We start from the raw sequence: 9,373 nt of genomic DNA, 5'->3' as shown, positions 1-9,373 counted from the left end.
TTTTTTTTTTTTTGTTGTAACGGTAGCACTCCTAGTACTAATATAGTATCAGCGGTAATTCATAGTAATAATGATAGAGCTATATATAGTAACGTAGCAGAGTAGCACGTGTGTTTATGTGTGTAACGCCTCTTTAGCAAATTTTTCATCGAAGATAAAAAAAAAACGATCGAACAAAAATCCACATACTTAATTTTTTTTCTCGCGTATACATCCGTATTTTTTTTTTTTTTCCCGAAGAGAATCGATTTTTCCGTGATAAATCGATTCTCGTGCGTTTTTGCCAACCAATCCTATCCCGTTAAAAATTTTATCACGTTCGACCGGATCTACCGGCGTGCGGTCGCGAGAACAACAAATGCTCGTAAGCGAGTGTTGCTCGCGCGCGCACAGGCTTACACTTAAAAATAAAAATCGAACGATTTTGCCGATCATGTTTTTTTTTTTTTTTTTCATTTTTTATTTTACCGCTTCCAAAAAAATTCTACGCTCTCCGCCGTTTCTCTCGCGTTTCAAATTCTTTTACACTTTTCTTTCTTACAGAACAGCCGACGACAAACAGAGAGTCCGTGTATGTTTTCGTTCCACCGTGTCACGCGCTACATTCGCCAGAATCTCACGGGCGAAAATATAATTATAACGATGACGACATAGAAAATAAATTTTTTTTTCCTTCTTCCGATTTCAACCAATGTAGCGCGCGCACGGAGCGTGTATGGTATACATGTGTGTGTGTATATATAATATATGTGCGTATGTGCGTGCGCATATAAAAACGTTTATACATCGATATTGTATATATGCAATTTATACGATACACACACGTACACACACATACGAGATGATGGGTGAAGGGAGAGGGGAGAATTGGGAGTTTCTAGCTACTTAAAAATCTACATTTTTTGCGACAGGTAAACGCTACAAAAATCTTTACGCGGAACAATCGCACAAACATGTCGAAAAAAAAAGAAAAAAAAAAAAGTAAGCAGCAAATTGTGATCTTAGCTTTGTCGTTAAACGGAAGTTGTTGTTCACTCGAGTCTGTCTTACATCGGACAAACTCAAAGGCAAAAACTCTGACTTGAGTAGATTCAGTTTGGAATCCACTTGGCGACGGTGTCGATGAATCATCCAGAGGCAAGTAATCAAGCGCAGACAATAACGGCCGCGTTAATCGCAATCCGATCCTCTTCTCGCGTGCGGACAGAAGGTTTAGGAAAACAGAGATTTTTCTGCAGTACGCTACCCCGACAGTTCTTGGTCCTATTCTTATCTAAAGCGATAAAGTAAAATTACTTCTAAAACATTTTTTCATACATTCATTATTTCATCTAGATATATTTTCACTCTTGTTTCCAACTATATTTTGTTTTGTTTTGTTTTTTTTGTTTTTTTTTGCTAACATGATATCTTACTCTTGATACGATTTAACATTCAAAACGTGAGTTCCTCCGTGTTCTCAGCATCGGAAGAAAGCGCTTGACGCAACGCTTCCATACAAGACTTTGGGATAAGCGTTCCGACGATCTTCAGTTCTTCAGCTGTCACACAAGCGAGAATTTAAATTAATAAATTTCAATTTTATTGTATAATATTGATCCCCCATTTATTCAAGAAGCTGAACCTTACCCGTTCGCAGTCGTACAACTTGCATCTTGGAGTTATGTCCGGATCGTGCGGCGAGTATATTTTCCACGCGGCTCCAAACACTCAGCACCGAACCGGATAATACATTGTAGGAACGTCTTCTCAGACCCACCTCGCAATCAATACCGATAGTCGCGTTTTTGCAGTTGCCGCTCCAGTAAGCGTGCGAACACGTGTCAACGGAAGCTTCGTACTGCTGCGACCAGTGCGGCTGCGCTTCGTCCGCGCTTACCTTCTTATATTTCTTCTCTAATTCGCCTAAGGTCTCTTGTCTCAGCTGTAGTCCCGTATTGGGCCTGAGAAACACAAATAATTAACTTTCAAACGTCGAAGATCGTATTTGTAATATTTGTTGATTTAAATATTTCTGTCCACACCTGTACACCATATAAAGCTGATCCTTCTTACTCTCGGTTTTCTTCTTACCGCTATCGACTATCACCGCTAGGATGGCGGTTTGTTTGCCGTTGCGGATCTGATGGCTCAAGTAGAAACCTTCTTTCGAGCCAGTCAGTTCCGAACATTTCTCCGTTGCCTCGGCCCAACTCATGCCACGCTCAACGTGAACCACGTGCAACTCAGTCGGGGCCTTGCCCGTCGCGTGCTTTCGCAGAAATCGATAAAGTCGCACTCTGCGAACGTTCTCGCCCGATGCACCGAGATCGAGAATACCCATGTCGAAACGGCCGGTTTTCTTAGCCTGCGCGATGATCGCGTTAAGCGTGTCGGTGAAGTACTTGAACAAACGATTCTGCAAATCTACCGGCATGCCGAGAATACGATTTAGGAACTTCGACATGTTATTGTAGTCCTTGTCGAGCGTGAGCACGCCAGGCGTGTTCTCGCTGTTGCAAATCAAACCAACGCCCACAAGCGCGTCCGCCACATCCTTGAAGAAATCGCCGTGATAATCCTGAGGCGGTGGCACCAACGGCGGTTCGTATCTAAAATTGATCGAATAGAATCGAACGTTTTAAGGTCCCGCGTCGATCGATATAAAATTTTTTTATCTCATCGATATAAAAATGTTTAAACGCTGTTACAAACCCCATGATAGTCTTCATTGTAGCTTCCAACGCAGCGCGACCGTACTTGTTGTCGATATTGAACTGCGACAGATCTCGAGTCTCCGTCGCGCGTCGATCACCGTGCGTCAACGCGCCCAGACTCTCCAGACGTTTCGCGACGATCGAAGCGAACCGCCTCTCACCGGCCAGATCCGATATAAGAAATATATATTCCGGCGCGTTCACCTGATTCGATCGATGCGTGCGTCCAAATTGCTGTATCGCTCTGTCCGCGCTCCATGGCAACTCGAGCGTGATATGCACACGTCGCATTTGATTCCTTGCTCGTCTATCGCTCTGTAACGATATACCGCTGCTAGCCGCCTCGGAGATGATAGCTACGGTCTTCTCGCCGTCCATAAACCTGGCGAACGAATGATGATTTGAACAAATTATTAATTTAGCGGAAACAACGCGATTAAGTCTCTCTGTGAGACTTCATCAGAGTTGTTTTTGTTCTATTACCTCTGTTTCTCCGTTAAATTAAGAGTTTCTAAAGGAACATCGACCTCTGAACGGGACTCGTACTGTATTGCACCGTCTTCTGTTTGCACTACGCGACCCTTTCTACCTGTCATCTCAGCGACATTCTCCGGACCGCCGAGCTCGTCGATCAATTGATCCAAGGTATTTGGCGGCAACCGTTCGCCAAGATCCTCTATTTGCGACAACAATTCCTCTTTCATGCTGCAAGCTCTTTCGATAGCGTCCCTGGGCGGTGCCTGATTACGGGCCGCACCGCCGCTCGCGGCGCCTATAGATCCGCTATTAGCTGTATCACCATTGCGCTTATTTCTGTTACCGGACTGTTTGTGTTCCAGCATCGACTGAATCTTATCCTGCGTGCTCAAACGCTTCTTCGCGGGTTTTTTTGGTTTCTTGCCTTTTTTCTTTCGCCTGTCCCAGGGATCTATAAAAAAAAAAAAAAATAAGAAAATTTTTCGAATTTTCAATAAAAAAGAATTTACTGCACTATATAAGATTTGACGAATTTTTGTTATTCACCAGCGTCAGAATCACTGTCACTGAAGAACGGATTGAAATCCGAACTGGCATTGCTCTCTTCGTCGGAGTGTTGATCGTCTTCACTTTCGCTGCCGCTGATCTTGTATTCAGATCCCGAACTGTGAGCCCCGTTCTTGTCCTCCTCCGAGAACACCTCCTCTTCCGACGACCATGCGCGCACTTTTTTCGACGCACGTTGCGCCGCCTGACGCACCGGTTTTCTCTTACTGCCTCCAGCAGAACCGCCAGCACCGTCCATATCATCGTCGCCGTCCAAGTTGAACTTTGGCGGTTCTAAACCAAGAAGACGCTGAATACGATTACGATCCGGGGCCGGAAAGTGTTTTTCCACCAATGTTTGCAAAACGCCTCTGCAAGTATCAAAATTTGTCAACATTGAAAACTGAACATCACAGACGGGATATCGTTAAAAATTCATGCCGTGCAATTCTTCTTTTTTTTTTTTTACTGACTTTGCGGTTGAAACGAAATCGGTGAGTTCGCCGTCGTCACGTTCCAACTGTTCCAAAGTACGCGCCTCGCCGGTCGACTGCAAACCGATCACCACGCATTTGCCGCATTTAACCGCCTCGCGAGCCACGGACACCGCGTGCTTCACCTTCGCGGCGATACAGAGATATTTGAAGAAACGCTGATGCGACGACCAGAATTGTCCCCACATGGTTTTTTTCATTCGATTCTCCGCGTCTATCAATTCGGCCGCTTCTTGGAACTTTTGCATCGCTTCGACCCACTATAATAAACCACAAAAAAATCGATCGAGATCACGCGCGAGATTACTTTTTTTTTTTTTTTTTTTTTTAGCAATTAAACGCAAATTGTTTCTTCGCGCAGAGACTTACCAGACGCACCGAGTGATCGTAGATCTTCGTAAAGTCCTTCGAAAGAGGTACTTCCTCGATCTTGAAGGCAACACCATGAAAACTCAACTGCCGAGCGATATACATACCGCGCAACTTCATGTCCATAGCCACGATTTCCATTGCACCTACACCGCGTTTTTCCACGGCGGTGATAAAATCATTGAACTCTGGGAAAGTCGTTCCCTCGCCCCACATACCCAGTCGCACCATGTAAGCCATGTTGCGAGGTTCGGAAGCACCGGTTGCACTGGCATACACAACTCTAGATTTCGGAAGTTTGTTCTGCAGTTCCAGAACAGTTAAACCTAAACAAAATTCGTTCGAATATGGTATAACCTAGGAAAGCTATTTTACCGCAGAGAAATCTCGGAACATTTCGCAATAATAATAATAATAATAATAATAATAATAATAATAAAAAAACTGTCTTCCAACCTGTTTTTGTAGGTTTTGAACTGCCAGTGGGACACAAATTTTTGGCTCGATGGCACTCGTCAAAAATGATTAAACCATCGAAGTCTTCCCCGCACCACTGCAGCAACTGTTTCAATCGGCTTTTGTATTTTCCGCCGCTTTGCGACGATTCGCCAATCAGTGCCGAATACGTGCTAAAAATTACTCCCTTCTTCACATTGCCGTTCACAGCTGATGAGATCTTAGCGTACTTAAACTTATTCAACGCGTGTACCTGCAACAAACAAAATTTGTGCGATTTTAAATATTTTATTATCGTCGTAACTTAAAAATTATTGTATTTTTTATTTTCCACCACATTTATGTTATTCAATCTTATTACAAAATTTCGTACTTCGATTTTGGATGCACCTATGTCTTTCAGATCACGCTCGGCGTCGTATTTCAAGTCGTTCGACACCGACACCCAGATGGCACGTTTTCGTCCTTTTAGATAATTCTCGAATATTATACCAGCTATAGTTCTGCCTTTGCCGACACCCGCGCCGTCGCCGATCAGAAATCCGGCGCGCGTACCGTCGGGCAGCAAGTGCTCGTGTTGTTGAGAGGCATACGTAATGGATTCGAGCTGGAGCGCGGACAACGCGCCAGATCGTATTGTTTCCTCCGGTATGGACACCTTGTACCAGACATCCGTTGGCTCGACGCTCGACAATGATGCCGTTTCAACAACCGGATCAGGATGCTTCCGTCCGAGCTTGACTGTTTAATTAATCGCATGAGATTTTTTACTGAACAATGTGTAAGAGAAAAACAAATTTAAGATTAGTTGCATTCTATATCGTACGTTTGGTTGGCATGTAATCGGCGTAAGTCTCGGCAACACCCATTTCATCGTCGTCGACCTCCTCCTCTTCTTGCATATTCGATTGCATTAGTTTCGTCGGGTCATTCGCATTCATCCACATTTGCGACACATTTTTTCCTAAAAACGCAATCAAAAAATTTACAAACAGAGAAAAAGAAGCTTTTCTCTCAAGTTAACGATGTTTTCTCGAGAAGAGAAATAGAGAAAACATCCTTAAAATATTCAAATACCTGACAGACCTGCCCAGTTAGGATGAAGACCGCTTTGATTGAGCAGCTGCATAAAAGGATTAACTCCCATGTTCATTCCGGGCATACCCATAAAGCTTCCCATCAGAGCATTCATATCCATACCCGAAAGACCTACTCCACGAAGCATTTTTATCCAATTATTAACATTATATGATTAATCTTTATAATAATTAATTATTTAACGTGCGAAGTAACGAAATTAAACAAGGATGAAACGAAATACAAACGATCAGTGGAATTTCATGGCAAGTCAGTGTGACGTATGTACACGAATAACATTCATACATACTTTTCTTTTTGTTTTCCGCCAAACATTCTTCAAATACATAATTTTTATATAAATTTGTAATAAAATAAAATAAAGATAAAACTTACTTGATTGAAGAAAAGCAGCGGGATTGAATCCGGCGAGGGAAGCTAATCCAGGCGGGAAACCACCGTATCCACCAGGTGGCATCTGCTGATTCAGTTGATTCAATTGATTCGCATTGACAAAACCACCTGGCGGAGGACCTTGAGAACCTCCGACGCGCACCATTTCGTAGCCCGGCGCCGCGGACTTTGTTACTAATCCTCCAGGAATTTTGTTGCCAAATTTTTGATTCAATACTGAAGAATTCGAGATTTTTTTTTGTAATAAAAACAAATATTTAACAAATAATACCAAAAAAAAAAGTCTATACTGTCATGTGTATGTTTTTTCATTTAATTTACCACTTAATGCTCCTTGCATTTTGTCCGGAGGATTTTCTAGCAAATCTGCAGGCTTTTCATCCTTGATGCTCCCAATTCCGGCGGCAGTTGCGAGATCTTTGCCTCCTCCTGGTGATTTTTTTAAAAATTACTAACTGGTTAACTTATATTTTTTAAAACATCACAAACAGTTCTTCAAAAAAAAGAAATAGTTGAAGAGTTTTTTTTACAGGCAATTTTTTTAAAAAGAAACTACATGAAATATATATATATAGATATATATGTTCTTTTCTTACCAGGAACTTCGATTTTATCGGGATCTTCCTCATCGTCAAAGTCACTCCCGCTAGTGTCATCACTTACTCCATCATCATATTTTTTTGTTGCCTATAAAAATATACAAAAATTCAACAGATTCCGCACAAAACGTAAAATAAAATATAGAACGGACAAAGGGAACATCTACGTGAAACAACATATACTCTGTCAGAAGTCTGTCGACAATGCGACGTAACAAAAAAAAAAAAAACCAACATATCAGTCATGAATAATTTAAACTATGCGTAAGGACATTAATATGTGTGTTACATGTATATTAATATATTATGTAAACACAGCAAATTCAAGATGTAACCAAGTGTTTCCAGAAACACTCGTCTGAAACAATGAGATTTTTTTTTTATTCACTCGACCAGGGAACAGGACAAAAATTCACATGAAGAGCACATGAATTTCTGCTCGTTGTTCAACAAACGCGAGAAAGAGCAAGAAAAAAAAAAAAAAAAGGGGCGCGTCTGACGCGCGTCTTGCTTGTGATAGAACCTCTAGGTTAGTCTCTATTTTCTTTTCTTAACGCCACCGGGGGAGACAGACGGACACGGCGAGATTACGCGTTACTTCTTGGGTAGAAAGTTGCGTGCCCTGGACATAAAAGTGCATCGCCGTCTCTCATACTCTCCCTCTCCCTCTTTCTTTCTTTCTTTCTTTCTCTGTCTCTCTCTATCTCTCAACCTACCTCCGACTTTGGGAATAAGAACCTACCATGACAAACCAGGTGTTGCAAGACCCCGCGCGTACGTATCGTGACGATGCAGTGTAAGCGATAGGACGACGGGGACGGCGATGATGATTCCCGAGACGGCACAGAGCGCGGATATTATGTGCCAATAACTCTACCCTACTGACACACACGAGATGCGCCGCGACCTGTGACGAGCGGCGGATCTGAAGCGTTTTTTTTTTTTTTTTCAGACCCGGTTAATGAATTAAGGAGAGCGCGTGTCGCATCAAGCGCACATCGTCCGGAACGTTTGTGCGAGGTCGCGCGTGAGAGATCGTCCGGGGGACGGTTCGGTGAGATTTGCGAAATCTCGAACGCAATGCGCTTTGACTAAGTGCATTCGAACCGGGGCCCCATTTCACGCGGTCGTCATCGCGGCGCGCGGTTCACGTCTCGGAAAGCGCGTTCGTTCGACTGGACGGCTGCCGCCATATTGCGACCGACCCCGTCCCGTCGTCCCGTCGTCCCGATGCCGCCCCGCGCGCGGTGGCATCGCAACGCAAATATACAAAAACACACCGCGCCGCGCTCTCTCGCTTTGTGACCGCGCGCGCACGCCGGACACGGCGCTGGTGTAGGCGCGCAATGTTGCCTGATATCCTCTCCTCCTCACGGCCGCACACAAGCCAGCGAATAAAGATGTAAATTCGCGAAGCGCGCGCGAGCCAAAAAACCCGCCCGCCGTTTCTTGCGCGCGGCGAGCCGCGAATTCCGCGCGCGCGAGATTTTTTTCCTCCTCTCCCCCCCGGGAGGAGCGAGAAACAATGCGGAAAACAAATGCAATGAGAAAAATTCTTCCTGGATCTCTCTCTCTCTCTCTTGGTTCTTGGCTCCCCCTTTATCAAGGGTTTATTGAATTTCCGCGAATTTATCCGCAACGTATACCGCGGGATGGAAAAAAAAAAAGAAAAAAAAAAAAACAACGTCCTGCGGGGGCGCGATTGAATATTCGCGCACGCGAAGGATATTTGGAACTCCGGAAAGTCGTTTCGGAGCGAAGTTGCATTTACACAATTACCCGTTTCCGCGGAACTTTTTAAAAGTACAAATTTCGAAGCTGCGTTTTTCTCTCTGTGTCTCTTTCTCTCTCCCTCTCCCTCTCTTTCTCTCTCTTGCTCTCTCAAAGTTTATCATTACCATTTTTCGTGGAAGCGAAATCCGCGCGTCGACGTCCTCTTTCGCTTTCCTCGCGAAATTCGTTCTCGATCGTCCGGGAGCTGTTTGTCGGAAACGGATTTCCTCGATCGAAACGTCCGGAACGCTCAAAAATGTTTGTTCCAACACGTGCACCTCTTTGACTGTCTTTGACTTGGAACTGCTCGTAATGACACGACTCAAACACGACCTCAGTTATCGGCCGTTGAACGATCGCGTCGTAGTCGGCGAGTCGCGTGTGAAAATTCAGTTCGTCGCGCGGTTCCCCCCACCTGCGCGCCATCTTGGAAATTAGAGCGGCTTCGACGGGAAACAACGTGCGAACGCGC

At 44.1% G+C, this 9,373-nt stretch overlaps 1 protein-coding gene across 6 annotated transcripts; it reads right to left on the bottom strand.

The window, feature by feature from the left end:
- Positions 1 to 472: 472 nt before the first annotated feature.
- LOC109855438 (protein strawberry notch) lies at positions 473 to 9,208 on the bottom strand. 6 transcript variants are annotated; one of them, XM_020429690.1, is made up of 17 exons: positions 9,027 to 9,208; positions 7,126 to 7,216; positions 6,851 to 6,958; positions 6,512 to 6,745; positions 6,116 to 6,250; positions 5,865 to 6,002; positions 5,412 to 5,779; positions 5,039 to 5,291; positions 4,583 to 4,908; positions 4,193 to 4,473; positions 3,720 to 4,090; positions 3,180 to 3,624; positions 2,695 to 3,078; positions 2,025 to 2,591; positions 1,630 to 1,943; positions 1,416 to 1,541; positions 473 to 1,273 (listed from the first exon to the last, which is right to left on the bottom strand). In XM_020429690.1, the coding sequence occupies exons 1-16, from the start codon at positions 9,027 to 9,029 to the stop codon at positions 1,435 to 1,437; spliced, it is 4,125 nt and encodes a 1,374-aa protein (XP_020285279.1). In that variant the 5' UTR covers positions 9,030 to 9,208; the 3' UTR covers positions 473 to 1,273; positions 1,416 to 1,434. The 6 variants fall into 6 exon arrangements, with proteins under 6 accessions (XP_020285279.1, XP_020285278.1, XP_020285282.1 ...); XM_020429689.1 differs by lacking the exon at positions 9,027 to 9,208 and adding an exon at positions 7,871 to 8,306; XM_020429693.1 differs by lacking the exon at positions 9,027 to 9,208 and adding an exon at positions 7,871 to 8,306 and having other exon boundaries at positions 6,125 to 6,250.
- Positions 9,209 to 9,373: the final 165 nt, after the last annotated feature.

The sequence above is a fragment of the Pseudomyrmex gracilis genome, unplaced genomic scaffold, assembly GCF_002006095.1.
Source record: "Pseudomyrmex gracilis isolate BER0280 unplaced genomic scaffold, ASM200609v1 scaffold_90, whole genome shotgun sequence".
Classification (NCBI taxonomy): domain Eukaryota; kingdom Metazoa; phylum Arthropoda; class Insecta; order Hymenoptera; family Formicidae; genus Pseudomyrmex; species Pseudomyrmex gracilis.
The sequence above is the reverse complement of the archived record's forward strand: the minus strand, read 5'-3'. Positions and strand labels throughout refer to the sequence as shown.